General features: G+C 35.7%; 1 protein-coding gene across 1 annotated transcript in view; it reads left to right on the top strand.

Moving 5' to 3' along the window:
- LOC136034475 (uncharacterized) overlaps positions 1 to 17,279 on the top strand; it is a 99,444-nt gene that overhangs the window by 17,738 nt on the left and 64,427 nt on the right. The window contains exon 4 of the mRNA XM_065715686.1: positions 13,908 to 14,106. Coding sequence (XP_065571758.1) covers positions 13,908 to 14,106 — 199 coding nt within the window. The remainder of the gene's footprint in view (positions 1 to 13,907; positions 14,107 to 17,279) is intronic.

Raw genomic sequence — 17,279 nt, 5'->3', positions numbered from 1 at the left:
ATACTTACAGATTGACAACTTCAGTGCTTAATCGAAGCGAGGAAACAAAACCAAAGTGTTGCTCTCGCAACACTTTACTCGGCGAAGCCGAACAAAGGTTGCCGCAACACCTCACGTTGCCCATGCAACGTAGACCTAATTTCTTCATCAATCCTTGATCTTCGTTGAGACTAAATAAAAAAACAAGTTTTTTTAACTGCAAGTAAGGAGCGACATTAAAACTTAAAACAAACAGAAATTGTTCCGTATATGAAAGGGTTTGTCCCCCCTCGACGCCCCGCTCTTTACGCTAAAGTTTGACTCTTTTTCATAACTCTAATTTTTAAAACAATAAAAAACTTTAGCGTAAAGAGCGAGGCGTTGAGGAGGGGACAATCCCTCAACCTGTATTAATGTAATTTACGAAAACCTTGTAAGGAAAATTAAAACAAACACTCAGAACAAATTTTATTCTATTCGCTAGAAAAAACTGAAACTGTTATTATTCAAAAGAAAGTGTGCTCATAGTAAATAATGAAAAGTAAGCACTGTAATATATAGTCAGAGCGCCAGATTCTGTATCTCGCTTATTTCGATTAGTACCCATGCCGGAAGGTACAAAAATGTTAAGGGTGGATCCCACGGTAGTCGACCATGCTGAAAACGAATATCGTAGGGCGCATGTTCGCCGTTGGGGCGTTTCTGAGATATAGGCCAAAAACACCAAATTTGGCCTATAATGGGGTTCGATGATTCTAAATTTTTTTTTATAGATAAGATTGGTCAAATCCAGCGTACTCTTACATCAATAGAAAGAAGAGACTTGGGGCTACACGAATATGATTTTTGTTTGTAAAAAACAATTAAAAATAGTACACTTTTTACTGCAGTTTAAAAAAAAGTCAGATCTTTGTCAACAAATTTCTAACAGAAAAGCTAAAAACTTGAAATTTTTTCAAGATAAAATATTTTTTTTTATATATTAAAAAAGAAAGCCCGTTTAATTCCGAACACATTGAGCTAAGAATAAAAGTTTAAATTATTATATCTGGGGGGTCTGCAACTTTTTTGGCGAGTGTACCCGACAATATGAATTTTGTTTAGTAACCTGCTACCTAGCGGGAAGTTGATTGATAAGCTAAGCAGAAGAAATTGATCAGCAGAAGATGAAAAAGAAAAGTGAGTCAGGTAGGCCAAGATAAAAAAAAAAAAAAAACACAGTTACTTCAGGTTGATTCAACATGTGATTCTGACGCAAATACTGATTTGCTGATGGATGATAATGAAGAATATGACACAAATTTGGAAGATCAAAAAACAATTTTTAAAGAAATAGAATTTTTAAAAGCACTTTTTGTGTTGTAAAGTTGGCTGAAAAAATGAGTTTAAATTTTTTTGCAGAAGTAAGAGACTTAATGAAAGTAATTTACAAAATTAAATATCGCAATAAACTAGGCGATACTGACTAATTTAGATTTATAAGGACTGATAAAAAGGCATGTTACATTGATCAATCAGATTTAGTATTGGAACTTCCAGTTCTAGTGAAAATGCTTGTCAAATGGAACATCTGTGATTTGAAATTGATTTGTCAATATTTAATCTAATATCTTGCTTTTCCTTCATGAAGCACCAAACAACCATGCAACAGTTAAAAAATCTCTCACGGCGACGGCGATCACGAACGTTCACGGCGATAAGTAAAGCTGTCGGATGTGAAGATACGGTGGTCACGCAAGATCTCTTCATTTATCAACTAGCACAGGGAGTGAAAAGTAAATACCCGGATGACTTCAAAAACGTAATCCTACGGATGAGAGGCTTCCACCTCCTGCTCAACTAGCTCGGCTACTACCAAGATATCAATGCCTACTGCATACTGTACGAAGTCTTGCTAGCCCTCTACTGGGAGTCCTTGGAAGAGTATTACTCCGAACCACAAGAAGACTTATCCCGTCTGGACCAGCTGGGTAGTGCCATTGAGTTATTCAGGACTTCATTTGCAAACGGTGCTAACGCGAGAATTGCACTTCAGAAGGCAAACGATACCTTAATCACATTGGCTCCCATAATGAATGCCTTCAAAACCCTTCGAAATGTGTCACCCACGTTTGCTTTCTGGCGGTAGTTCTTGGAAATACTTGAAACAGCGATGCAATTCAATCATGCTGAACGAAACTGTGACTGGGAGTCTCATTTGATAGCAACTACTCGGATGTTGCCATACTTGGTGGTGGCTGACCATCCTCAGTATACAAGATGTCTCATACAGTACCTATATGACATGCACAGTTTACCACAAACCTTTCCTGATGTACACAGAAGGCTCATGAAAGGATACTTCGCAGTGAAGAGAACGCACACCAGGTTTACGGCCACCTGTTCCGACAAGATACTGGAATGTAGAGTGAACAAGGATGCAAAGACGACGGCCGGAATAATAGGAAAACAAATGGATGAGAGACAGACTGAAGCTTGGATTCTTACCCTACCGATTTCCACTGCCATCAGCAATGGTTTCCTGCAAGCAGTCAACTTATCCACAGAGACACGATATCACGAAGACAATCAGTCGATGACGACACGATCACAACTTTCACGAGATAGAGTTCGAGACATTTTCACTACATGTGGCAATCCGTTCAGCAGAGTGGACTTCGACCTAGTGAATATTGTGACGTCAGAAGTTGTGGTCGATGCGAAGATTGTTTCTGATATTACTTGCGTAGCCACAAAAAGGAAAAAGAGGTGGTTGAGGACTTTCTGTGCAACAGGAAAGACGATGTGAAAAAGGTTGTACTCCGAACTTTCCCTTCAGAGAGAAAAACTCAGGAAGTGAATGTTGTCCCTAAAACCGATCTCCTGAGCTCTGAAGTAACAGCCTTAAAGAGAATCATTACTGCTCAGTTGATCTACGGCGAAGAAAAGGAGAAAGCTGTTGCATAGATCCTCACAAAAGAGATTCTTCCTTTCCCTCTATCCATTTTTGAACATCTTCTGCAACAATCAACCAAGACATCCTCTGGCTGAAAAATGAGGGCGGGGAACGAAGCTGTGCTGTTGAACTGGCTAAGAATAAAAGGAGGACTTTCAGCTTGGCCGGCCACTTTGAAATCCAAAGAAACAACATCAGCTACAGTACACATCATTGACCTAATGTCCAAGATAAGGTCATATCGGCCTGCCAGGTTTGAAACAGTCAAATCCTTCGCGGAAAGATTGCTTGTATCATTGCTGAATTATCTTCCAGTGGGTATTCCTGAAGTCCACATTGTCGCACATCGGTACAACGGGCTGTTTGGGAAGCTCACGGAGAGTTGATCTCTATGAAATGAGGATGCAGACTCCGACGAGGGAAAGGGAAAAACCTCCAGATTTCCGGTCTTAGCACAATTGAAGAATGGGATGCCGTACTTGCAAGCTCAGCGTCTAAAAGCCGGCTCCTCGAAATTTTGTATGAAACCTGGGAGCAGATGAGTGATCAGCTTCCGAACGCACTCAACCTTTTTCTCTCAGGTGGTTCAAGGAGAGATTCAAGGTGTCTCTGGTCAAGCGTGGCTGATGTGTCCAACTTTACCAGAACACTATTACTACGAAGAATGCTTGTCCTCCAGCCACGAAGAGGCTGACCAATGCCTTATGACACATGCCAAGTACGCTAGCTGTTACGCTTGTAGCATCGTAGCATCGTTGTGCATGCCAACGACACAGACGTGGCAGTAGCCTGTGTTCATTTTTTTGAAAAGCTTCAAGCTGAAGGACTTAGCGAACTTTTCTTGAAGTTCTCGACTTACATTATACCAGTACACGAGCCGGTCATTATACTCCGGTCAAAATTCCTGGTCATTGTAAACAATACGGTAAACAGGCCAGATTCAATTCACTGGCCAGTGTAAGGGCTTACATTCGGTGCCAGAAACAAGATGTGAAAAGACTTCCACATTCTGACGACACCTTCGAGCCATGCATACGAAGAGCCATATTCGCTACATGGATAATCTTGTCGTCAGTACAAGCTTGGCCAAGCATTCCAGATCCACTTCTCCTTGGATGGAAGATGGCTGAAGGGGGAGTAGATGCGGTCGTCTCAAACTGTAAAGAAGCATCAAGCCTGGAATCTTACTGCAGATGCAAAAGTGGAGGATGCAGGAAAGACTGTAGCTGCTCAAAAATGAAAGGATGCTGCAGTTTATGCTCCCGCCGCGGAACGAGGAGGGTATGCAGGGAGTCTGACCTTGCCCCATCTGAATTCTCGGAAGAATAAAATGAGGAATATTTGTGAAAATTTTATTTGATACCTTTTACTTTTAATTACAACAGGTCCCTAATCAGTTACTATTACCCAATTTTACGGGCAGGCCGAGTAAGACAACTCCAATGCGCCGACTGAATCCATCTGTGAAGCAGAATTCTTTTATGTAGTAAATAGCTCAGTCGTATTACTGGCAAATCAGGTCCCAAAAAGGTAATTGCAGACGCCTTAGTACACCAGAAAACATATTCTTCCATTCTAAAAAAAAAAAAAAAAAAAAAAAAAAAAATTAGTCAACATTTTTTTAAACCTATTTTTATTTTTAAGTAAAATTAAAAATTTTTAAACAGTTATGAAGTTTGAAGTATTACTACCCTTTGAAGAAAAAACAAATATGTCCCTTTTCACGATACGGCTAGAGATCATTTCAGTGACACTACAAAAAAAAAAAAAAAAATAAATAGTTAATATGTTTTTGGCTCAAATTGTACGGAATCGAATGCACTTTCTTTTCGAATATGAAAAAAAAAATTGTTACCTTGAAGAAATTTCGAGTTTTTAGCCTTTCTTTGAGATATTTGTTGAATTTTACAGCACTTATTTTGAAACTGCAGTAAATAGAGAAAAAAATGTTTTTTTTTTTCAATTTAAAAATCATATTCTTGTAGATCTAGATCTCTTCTTTTGATTGATATAACATTACGCCAGATTCCTCAACCCAATAAGTCGCAAAAAAATCCTGAATCGTCATACTTAGTTATAGGCTAAATTTGGTGTTTTTGGCCTATATCTCAGAAACGCCCCAACGGCGAACATGCGCCCTACGATATTCGTTTTCAGCATGGTCGACTACCCTAGGATCCGTCCTCAGCATTTTTGTACCTTCCGGCATGGGTGGGTGCACGATACAGAATCTGGCGCTCTGACTAATATGTATATAGAATAATGCTTCATAAACTTAAAACTATTTTTTTTTTTGTATTTTCCGATAAAATACTACCGCCGATTCATTAAAATTTGCTAACAAAATAAATTGTACTCATCAAATAAATTGGATAGAGCTTATTCAGGGATTTTAAACATTGAAACATCAACAAAACTGTAAGTAAGGAGCGACCCGGCTCAATAGTAACCGAAACTCTAAAAGAGGAATTTTGATACCAATAGTAACATCAAAAGAATTGTATTCTTATGCTGATTTTAAATATATAAGCTTCATCAAGTTTAGCCTTGCCCATCAAAAGTTACGAGCCTGAGAAAAAAATTTGCCGTATTTTAGAAAATAGGGGGAAAACCCCCTAAAAGTCATAGAATCAACGAAAATCACACCGTCAGATTCAGCGTTTCAGAGAACCCTACTGTAGAAGTTTCAAGCCCCTATCTGCAAAAATGTGGATTTTTTGTCAGAAAAAAGATCACGGATGCGTGTTTATTTGTTTTTGTTGTTTTTCTCCAGGGGTGATTGTATCGACCCAGTGATCCTAGAATGTTGCAAGAGGGCTCATTTTAACGGAAATTGAAAGTTTTAGTGCCCTTTTAAGTGACCAAAAAATTTGAGGGCAACTAGTCCCCCTCTCACTGTCATTTTTTTTCTTAAAGTCACCGGATCAAAATTTTAAGATTGCCATTTTGTTCAGTATAGTCTAAAATCTAATGACTATGTCTTAGAGGACGACTTAATCCCCCAGGGTCCGCGAGGGAAGGGCCGCAAGTTATGCACTTTGCCCAGTATTTAGATATAGTACTGTTTATTGGGAATAACAAATAAGAAAAAACAAGTTTTTCAACTGAAAGTAAGGAGCAACATTTAAACTTAAAATTTGTAGTAAATTCAAAAGAACTATATATCCTAATTATACGGCTTTTGTGATTCAGGGGTCCTTCTTAAAGAATTAAATAAAGAAAAACTAGTTCTTTTAACTGAAAGTAAGGAGCGACATTAAAACTTAAAACGAACAGAAATTACTCCGTATATGAAATGGGTTGTCCCTTTCGCAATCCCTCGCTCTTTACGCTAAAGCTTTTAATTGTTTTAAAAAGTAGAATTGTGGCAAAGAGTCAAACTTTAGTGTAAAGAGCGAGGGATTGCGGAAGGGACAACCCATTTCATATACGGAGTAATTTCTGTTCGTTTTAAGTTTTAATGTCGCTCCTTACTTTCAGTTAAAAAACTAGTTTTTCTTTATTTAATTTCTGAACGTTTTTGAATTAATGCATGTTTGATTTTGGCTCCGCACATAAATTATTAAAATGAAATTTGTATATTAATTCTTTTTTTTTGGCTAAATGGCTTTCTCTTAGTTTTGATCAGACGATTTTGAGAAATAAGGGGTGGGGAAGGAGGCCCAGTTGCCCTCCAATTATTCGGTTACTTAAAAAGGCAACTAGAACTTTTAATTTTTAACGAACGTTTTTATTAGTAAAAAATCTATGTAACTTAAGAATTAACTTACGTAACAAACTTTTATATTCTTATATTTTTATTACGTATAGGAGGGGGTTTGTACCTTCGTTAACACCTCGCTCTTTACACTAAATCGTAAGTTTTGTCCCAATTCTTTAAAAATGACCCCTGAATCAGAAAGGCCGTAGAATAAATAGTTGAAATTACTAAAAATACTTAAGCATAAAGAGCGAGGTATTTATCTCCTCCTAAATACCTCGCTCTTTATGCTAAAGTATTTTTAGAACCCCTCATGTGCGTAATAATCTCTGTTCGTTTTAAGTTTCAATGCTACTCCTTGCTTTCAATTGAAAAAAAAACTTTTTATGTTTATTTTTTCATTGTTTTTTTATAGTAATGCTAGAAAATCCTGCGCCCTTTTCATTGAATTTGTCTTCCCCCATGACATATTCCTCCAAGGAAAGATCCTCCCACATAGCCCTCTCCCCTCAACTCCACCCCCCAAACCAAAAAAAAATCCCCCTGAAACGTCTGTGCACTCCCCAATAACCATTACTATATGTAAACACTGGTCAAAGTTTGTAACTTCAGCCCCTCCCCCAGGGATTGTGGGAGAGTAAGTCATTCCCAAAGACATAGTTATTATGGTTTTCGACTACACGGAACATAATGGCTATCTCAAAATTTTGATCCGTTGACTTTGGGAAAAAATGAGCGTGGGAGGGGGCCTAGGTACCCTCCAATTTTTTGGTCACTTAAAAAAGGCACTAGAACTTTTCATTTCCGTTAGAATGAGCCCTCTTGCAACATTCTAGGACCACTTGGTCGATACGATGACCCCTGGGAAAAAAAAAAAACAAACAAACAAATAAACACGCACCCGTGATTTGTCTTCTGGCAAAAAAAAAAACGAAATTCCACATTTTTGTAGATAGGAGCTTGAAATTTTTGCTCTAGGATTCTCTGATACGCTAAATGCGATGGTGTGATTTTCGTTAAGATTCTATGACTTTTAGTAGGTGTTTCGCCCTATTTTCCAAAATAAGGCAAATTTTCTCAGGCTCGTAACTTTTGATGACATTGACTAAATTTGATGAAACTTATATATTTAGAATCAGCATAAAAATTTGATTCTTTTGATGTATTTTTTAGCATTAAAATTCCGCTTTTTAGAGTTTCGTTTACTATTGAGCCGGGTCGCTCCTTACTACAGTTCGTTACCACGAACTGTTTGATTGGAACAAAATTCAAACAATAGTGTAAAGAGCGAGATATTGACGAGGGGGTGAACCCTTTCATATATGTAATAAAAATATACAAATATAAAAGTCTGTTACGTAAGTTAACTTGTAAGCTACATATATTTATTACTAATAAAAAGCTCACAAATAAAATTCAAAGTTCTAGTGGCCTTTATAAGCAACCAAAAGAATTGGAGGGCAAGTAGGCCCCCTCCCCCGCCTCTTTTTTCCCAAAATCGTGTGATGAAAACTTTGAGAAAGCCATTTAGCCGAAAAAAAGTAAAATTAATATGCATATTTGTTTTAATTATTCATGTACGGTGAGTCAAAATCAAAACCTGCATTAATTCAAAAATGTTCAGAAATTAGAACAAGTTTATTCAACTGAAAGTAAGGAGCAACATTATAACTCAAAGCGAAAAGAAACTATTACGTATATGAGGGGGTTTGTCCCCTCCTCAATACCTCTTCTTTACACTAAAGTATTTTTGGTAATTTCAAAAGAGCTATTTGTTCTAATTAAACGGTATTCTTAAAGAATTGCAACAAAATTCAAAAATAGTGTAAAGAACGAGGTATTGACGAGGGGGCAAACCCCTCATATACGTATTAAAAATATACGAATATAGAAGTTCGTTACGTAAGTTAATTTGTAATTTAAGTGTATATATAACTAGTAAAAACGTTTGTAAATAAAATTAAAAGTTTTAGTTGCCTTTTTAATAAAAAAATGAAGTAGGAGGGTAACTAGACCCCCTCCCCCACCCCTTTTTCTCAAAATCGTCCGATCAAAACTTTGAGAGCCATTTTGGAAAAAAGAGTAAAATTAATATGCAAATTTCGTTTTAATTATTCATGTACGGTGAGCCAAAACTAAAACCTGTATTAATTCAAAAACGTTCTGAAGCTAAGTTAAAAAAAATTTAACCGAAAGTAAGGAGCGACATTAAAAAAATTATTCTGGTTATGAAAGGGGCTTTCCCCTCCTCAATGCCCCGCTCTTTACGCTAAAGTTTGACTCTTTTTCACAACTCTGCTTTTGAAAAATAGAAACTTTAGCGTAAAGAGCGGGGCGTTGAGGAGGGGATAGCCCCTTTCATAACCGGAATAATTTCTGTTCGTTTTAACTTTTAATGTTTCTCTTTGCTTTCAGTTAAATAATTCTCTTTTAATTTAATCACACCAAAGAATCAGTTTATTAGAATAACAAAAGCATATTTCAATATTTGTTCCTTTGTGTAATATTTATCAATTTTAATTTTTTTTGGTCACCCCGACTTTAAGACGCCCCAAAATCTTGCGACCCTTGTGCGCTCCTTGCACACCGCCTAGGAATAGCCCCGGTACGTACATTGCGTAGGGCGCTAACGTTATTATTTCAGCTTCGGTTAACTTGAACATTTTTCGCAATTTTTATTAAAATCCGCCTACCCCTAAGGTTGGCCGCCCTAGGCTTCAGCCTACTGGTAAATCCTGCGCTGACATTAATTAAATAAATGCCTTCTCAAAAGTAAAAACAAATAAGGGAAATAAGAATTTTACCTTGCAGGGAAAATTGGGATCTTACGATTATTTGAGAGAGGGAGTATAACATACGATCTCAGCTAAAGAAACATAAAATGAAGTTAATGAGTGTAAGGAGCGGGAAGGAGAGTGTTCCCAAGATCTTTTTTTATTGACATTCAGTCGAAAATATTTGGTTTTATGACTTCATATGCTGATCAGTTATATGGTAACAGAATGTAAGTTAGGATTGATTCGTGTTTCCAGTGACCAGAACTTTAAGAAAAGGCTTTAAGAGTAACAATACGTTAAGAGAGCCGACTTTCTATGGTCTTCCAAATGGCTTGCAGCATTGGCAGCAACTGGCCTATCCATCTAGGGGGGAGAGGGTACTCTATGAAAACCCTCTGGACTCACAATCGGCAAATTATATTTTTAATTAAGAAACTGCGAATAGTCGTTCGTTTGGTAATTGTTCTTCGTAAATGAACTGTCATTTTTGTAGTGAAAATGGCTAGTATGCCAGTAAAGATCTAAGAAGATTGGTTTAGTACCTTTCTTTTCTTTCTGTTTTAAATATGTTTTAGTGATTTTTGCTGCTCACAGGTTCAGCATATCTAAAATAAGGCTTACCATATATAAAGCTGCTCATGTGCCTTGTGAAAAGTGTAGTTAAAACCGAAAATCCATTTTATTGGTTAGCTATGGATATATCCAGAGCGTTGATAATGTGGTTCATTTCAATACTTTAGACTTGCTTCACTTCCAGTAAAAAAAAGAAATAAATAGTCAAATGGGGATAAGTCCATTTATTAGACAGTGAAAACAGAAACGTCAGTCTGAATATTTCGACCACATATACATCAGTCATACTTTTGTATCAGTTTTCACTGTCTAATAAACAGACTTATCCCCATTTGATGGTTTTAGTGTTAGTCATAGAAAGGCAGTGTGGTCTTGGAGAAAAAAAAAATGCCTAATTGAAGTAATTACGGTAAAAACACTTTAGTTGATAAAAGGTAATTAATGTATTAATGGTAAGATACTAATTGCAGGTATTCCTAATTGAAAGTAATAAATTGCTTCTGGCAGTTTTTGCCGTACTGGTGTTCCGGTGCTAAAGCACAATTAAAATAGAAAGGGGAGTTTTCGAACCTCAATCCTATTTTTAAAGGAGTTCGGCAGACTTTGTTTTATTGCCTAGTATATTAAGATGCGCATTAGTTCGGTGCCTGCGATCTCTGCTAGTTTTTGATGAAGTTGGTTTGTCACACATTGCATGTGCATGCAAAGTTCTTCTACTAAACCGTATCTGTAAGATCTAAACTCTGTATTTATATTTGATATATAAAAAAACTTTAATAATAATTTACATACAGTAATCAACATGATTCACCCAAAACCAAACGGTTGACGCGTGGTGAATCAGGTAAAAAAATAAATACAAATAAAATCACTTAAAGTCACTGTAACAAGAAAAAAAATAAAGAATGAAAAAAAGAAAAATAAGGAGAAAAAATACAAACTAATAATAATGCTACTGGGGCAGCAACTATATACTGTGCCTTTACTGTGGAGTGAAACTCATCAACCAACAAACAATTAGAACTTAATTTGGTACTTGTGTATTATTCAGAACACACTCAATAAGTGAAGTTAGGTTCTTTCATGAAACAAACTACGCTGTTGGTATATTTTATGAGAAAAACCGGTTTCATAGCCACAAAGACAAAACTCAATTTAGTTTGCTACGCATAGTGATAGAAGATAGTGTCTGAATATGGATTTTGAAATGAAGATTTGGGATTTTCCAAAGACTGAAAAAGAGGCAATTATATTTTTCCAGGATAAGGGGTTGTTGCCCACAACAAAACAGTGCGTCAATGGACACAACATGACTTATGCTCTTACGAGAAGGAACATTAAGAGAAGGAACGCATTATGATAGAAGATAACTAACCTAACCTAACTTCAGTTATTGAGTGTGTTCTGAATAATGCACAAGTACCCTTAATTTAAATCGAATCTCCTTCAAAACAAACAAGACTAAAATTAATAACGATAGATGCTAATAAGCTTACCTAAGCTATGGATGTTAGGTGATTGATTTTTTCAAACGATAATTTCGTCACGATCTGTGCCTGTCATCATCAGGTTCAAATTCATTTTGAACCTGAATTTTGAATGCTAAAGTTTGGCTCTTTGTCACAACTCTACTTTTTAAAACAATAAATAACTTTAGCGCAAAGAGCGTGGTGTTGAGGAGGAGACAACCCCTTTCATATACGGAAGAATTTCTGTTCGTTTTAAGTTTTAATGTCGCTCCTTACTTGCAGTTACAAAACTTGTTTTTTATTTGATTTCTGAACGTTTTTGAATTAATGCGTGTATTGATTTTGGCTCACCGCACATGAATTATTAAAACGAAATATGCATATTATTTTTTTGTTGTCTAAATGACTTTCTCATAGTTTTGATCGGACGATTTTGATAAAAAAAGGGTGGGGGAGGAGGCCTAGTGGCCTCCAATTTTTGGTTACTTAAAAAGGCAGCTAGAACTTTTTATTTTTTTACGAACATTTTTTTAGTAATAAATATACGTAACTTACGAATTAACTTGTATATTTGTTACGAATTAACTTGTAGAACTTGTATATTTGTATATTTTTATTATGTAAGTGAGGGGTTTGCCCCCTCGTCAACACCTCGCTCTTTGCACTAAGGCTTGAATTTTGTCCCAATTCTATAAGAATGACCCCTGAAACAAAGGCCGTAGAATAAATAGTCAAAACAACTAAAAATACTTTAGCGTGAAGAGCGAGATATTGTGGAAGAAACGGTTTTAATGCTGCTCCTTACTTCCAGCTGAAAAAATTTTTTTTATTTATTATTTTCTCATTGTTTTTTTTTTAAATAATGCTAGAAAATCTTGCGCCACCTTCATGGAAATTCTCTTCCCTCATGATTAATTCCTCCATGGAAAAATCCTTCCTGTTACTCCCTCCTAACGACCCCTCCTCAACAATGCGAAAAAGTTCCCATAAAAACTTCTGTACAATTCCCAATAACCATTACTATATGTAAACAGTGGTCAAATTTTGTAATTCAATGAAATGAATTGCCTCGTTTCATTACAATTTATTTTTCAGTCCTGGTTGAACTTCGCTGAGGTAAGGATGCTGGGACTGTTTTGAAAAACTCTTCATTTTAGTTTTATTGATTTTATCCTCTCGTAACTTGTTTTTTCTTATTTGTATTGCTGAGGACGGCCATTGGACATAGGGCCGAAAGATTCATTCTAATTTGTTCCACACTGTCTTAAAAATTCCCTTTTGTTCTTCTTGTTTTTGGTGCTGTTATTTTTCTATTGAGATAAGTCACTGCACAATTAATACGGAAGATGCGGGTAAAAGCAGGTTTCGGGTTAAAGTAGCTTAGATTTAATGGGTTAACTTTAAACTATTTAAAATAAATTGGGCGTTTACAGCTTAATCACCACATCCTTAACCGAAATTTAGTGATCATTCAAATATTGAACAAAATTTTGCATATTCAGAACTACATTTGGTTAAGACTGTCCAATTTTAGGATTATTAGGTTTACATTTTAATCAGGTTCACATATTTTTAGGAAACAAACAAAATAATTTTTTTTGTATACTGTCTAAGTAAAATTTAGATAGTATAGGAAACCTTGTCTTCAAAGTGCTATTTTAAGCCTCCTTTGATAGCCTATTTGAAGTTTGCACTATTTCTAAAGCCTATCCCATCATACGGAAATTTGATTGATAATACGACTTTAACTAAGAAATTTTTGAGGCTGAAAGTTCTTTTAAAGTATTATTCAGGTTCTCCGAAGAAATGCCTTCTTCATTTTCTTATTGAATTCCTTTTCAGTAATTTAATGAAATTATGTCCTGTGAAAACAAGGACCTTTTCATTATAAACCTTTTGTACAAAGTTTTCCCTCCCCCACCCCAATATAAAACAGAAATATTAAAAACATACGCTTTTGCAGAAATATGCTCCGAGTATAGGGAGGAAGTATTGTATACCCCCACAAAAAAAAACACGAATGGGTAAATATACAGAAGATATGGACTTCAAATTGTTTGGCATCGAATCAAGTATCCCCCTCTTTCACATGCCTGAAAATACATACATTTGGTTGTGTAAAAAAATGGTAAATATTTCATTCGATAAAAATAGCGGTATTAAAAAAAGAAACTGAAAAGGTTACAATACAAAAACGCGTAGAAATGGCAAGAAAAACAAAATCCGAAAGAATACAGGAGTAGGAGTAATAAAATTTTAGTATCAACTAATTACTTACATGAATTTGGTTAATGGTTTTGACTCCACTTTTGTTTTATGCCCTTCCGGATATTTATGGTTTTCCAAATAATTTCTATCACATCTTCTTTTTTCTTCTTTCTGCCTCTCTTTTCCCCTTCCTGCCTCTCTTTTGCATATCCCTCTTTTTAAGAAAAACTAGATTTTTACTTAAAAGCTCTCCCTTTTCCTTCTAGCCTTGGCGTGGTACTATGAAAACAGCTGTAGCACAATTTTCTACACCCGTTAGTGGGGCGGTGGTTATAAGAAGTGTTGCACTAGATAGTCTGGCTGATACCCTGGTTTATGCCAATTTGTATGACGTAAACATTGACGAATCAAGCTCAGTTCATAAATGGAAGATTTACTCAACGGATATTTTTGATTCTGAATCAGGTAGAATTTATTCAAGCATGTTATAAGAATCAGAACTAAAAAAAAAAAAAAAAAAAAAAAAAAAAAAAAAAAAAAAAAAAAAAAAAAAAAAAAAAAAAAAAAAGAAGCAAGAATAAACTCATAAGTGCACTCGGCAGTCATGAGTGCAGAGGAAGCTGTAAAACGCAGTTTGTATTTGCGGCAAAGTTGAGCAAAAAATAATAATTTTACTGCTGATCAATTACTCACATTAATTTATTTATTTTATTTAACTAATTAAACTCAACCAATTGATTCATTAAATTTATTAACTTAATTAAAAGATCTAAACCCGGACTGGCCGATCATGACAAAACAAAGAGAGAAAAATCTCGTGAAAAAAATAAAACAAAAGGTCAATATCTATGACCTCTAAAAAGAAAAGAAAAAACAACAATCGTGACAGATATTAAAGGTGAAAATAAGAATTTAAACTAAAAGGAATTGAAAAAGATAAACGCATACAAATAAAAAAAAACTCCTAAGAAGGCAGGCTTGACTAGCATTGCCAACACGGGACAATTGTACCATTTTAGTACAATCCAGAGGACCTGCTACAATGCGAGACATCTTGTATTTTGGGTGCAATTCCAATTTTCGGGTTTATTTTGGTTTTAAATGCTCCTTTCTGTTTCGGATATCTGTTCATGTTTTACTTTATCGAAAATGTTCTTCTATTTACCGCCAATTCTCAACCTGGCGTTCAGAAGATTCAAATTAATCTTTTGCCGTACAATATTAGTCATCAAACCGGAGTAGTTAAGGCAATCGCGTTGGCAAGGCTGGGGATGACTGCAGATGAAGCTGTATCTTTTTCCTTAATAAGCCAAAATCCATTAAGAGAACCAATCATATGCTAAATTCATCATATCCACATGACGTAGTAAGGTCTTCTGACAACCACGCTTACAACCACAAAATGCTATTAACAAATCTCATTTAAATAGTTTATATTATCGACAAAAAGCGAAATGAAAAGTAAATTGTGCATTTTAAGGATTTGTTGTGCAAACATTTTAATGTGAACAACTACATGCGTAATAAAGTATAAACAAAATATGGTGAGCTTTGTGATTTGACGCCACTGGTTCTCAAATCCAAATTTTCTGCGACCCATGATACTTATGTGGCCACGGCCTTTTCGATTTAATCAAATCATTCCTATATTTTCAAGCCGTTTTTTCGTGCAATAAAATTTTACCTCCTTTTGTTTCCAGTTTTTCCTCCCTTTATTTTCCACAATTACATAGTTTAACCAAAAATAATCTTTGCGTTAAAAAAAAAACAAACAGTTAGTCTTTCATTAAACAAAATTAATTTTCTGTTCATTGTGTGCCGTAAAATGAAAAAAAAGTATTTAAGTTTTTATGGATCTTTTTGTTCAAATTCAAATAAATTCAAATTCAAATTCATTTTATTTAAAAAACATGCGACGGACAGAGCCGATTATTAGTTTTTATTGTCATACACACACAAAAAATTCGTCGACAAGTCAAAATTAACATTCACAAAATTATAATATATACAATTAACAATAATAATTGTCACGTACACACGGAAATAAGTCGACACGTATACACAAAATTATAATATATACAATTAACAACAATAATCCGGATTAAAAAGTCGCCCAGCATTAAACAACTTAACAAAACCTAAGCTCATAACGAGCATGTGACACAGTCACAGGTTGAATTTTCGGTACAGGCTCTGCAACGGCCCTGAGTGGCCTTACCCGTGCCGGTTGATGTTGGGGAGGGAGGATATTTCGGTGTATAGGGCTGGACAAAATTTTTTTGCCAAAGGATAGGGCTAGTTTGAAACGACGAGATTGAAGGGTTTGAAGTTGAAACTGATTAAGGAGGGATATGTACGGTACTTTTGAGGCTTTTGAGATTACTAGGAGGGCACGGTATTGCACCCTCTCAACCCGGTCCGACTGTTCCCTAGTCAGCCCGAAATGCCATACAGGGCAACAGTATTCAAGTGTGGAACGTATAAAAGAGAAATAGATGCGTAGGAGGTGTGGTGCAGGGATTCCATGGCGAGCCAACAACTTCAGAGACCTGATGGCCAAATTAGCTTTTTTTAACATGCCATCAACATGTTTATTCCACTTCAGATCCGAAGTGATATGAACGCCTAGCAGTTTAATTTCGGTCACGTGAGTGGCGCTGGGAATTGATGGATTAAAAACTGGCGCAGATTTTAAAAAAGAAGATGTTACAATTACAGATTTATCAAAGTTGACAGTCATTTTGTCCACCTTTGCCTCTTGACATATATCTTTCATTAATGAACCTGCTCTGCTTGGTAGGTTTTTTCGACAACATTCAATGAGGGACAGATCGTCGACATACTTCCAGCGGTCATCCAATGTTGTTGCCAAATCATTTATTATGACAAGAAACAAGAGTGGTCCCAAGAGGGTACCTTGGGGAACTCCACAAAAAATGGGCAGTGGGTCGGAGTAGGTGGACTTATATTTTGTCCGTTGACATCTACTGCCAAAAGCTGATTTAGTGCAAAAAACTTTGCCACACTAAGCCTATCTTTGTAAATTAGATAACTATTGAATGAGTTACGTGCTTATGATAATAGCAAAGAAATGCTAAATTAAAGTTAAAATAGTATAAATACTTACCAGGTCTATAAAAACTCATCTAATTCTTAGAATTAGAATTCTTAGAATTCTAATTCTAATCCAAAAACTCATTCATTAAAAAACGTCCGTGAAACCTTTTTTCGTTTTAGGCACAGTTTTGGCAAGTTGGCAAGCAATGGCAAGTTAGAGCAAAAACTAGAATACATTTCTTTTACAGACTTTTCTAATCTATAAATTCTCTAATGTGAGGAGGGTACGTTTCACCCTGAGTGCCATCTTTGTAGGAGTGACGAGAGAACTAATCTACAAAGGCTGTTATTTCTTCAGTTTTTCACGTATAATAATGAGTTTGTTACCTACACGTAACATTACTTTCAAAATGGTTTTCATTACCATCTCCTGTTCGGTTTAACAGAGGTTGCAGCGGTAGTAGCTTGAATTAGCTGTTTCTTTTTAGTACAAATCCTTTGATAACTGATTAATCATTTTGCTAAATATAATGATCACAACTAATATAACATTGATGCTATGATAATAATAATAGCACTAC

Source organism: Artemia franciscana, chromosome 13, assembly GCF_032884065.1.
Source record: "Artemia franciscana chromosome 13, ASM3288406v1, whole genome shotgun sequence".
In the NCBI taxonomy this organism is placed as follows: Eukaryota; Metazoa; Arthropoda; class Branchiopoda; order Anostraca; family Artemiidae; genus Artemia; species Artemia franciscana.
Note: the sequence above shows the minus strand (reverse complement) of the source record. Positions and strands in the feature narration are given on the sequence as shown.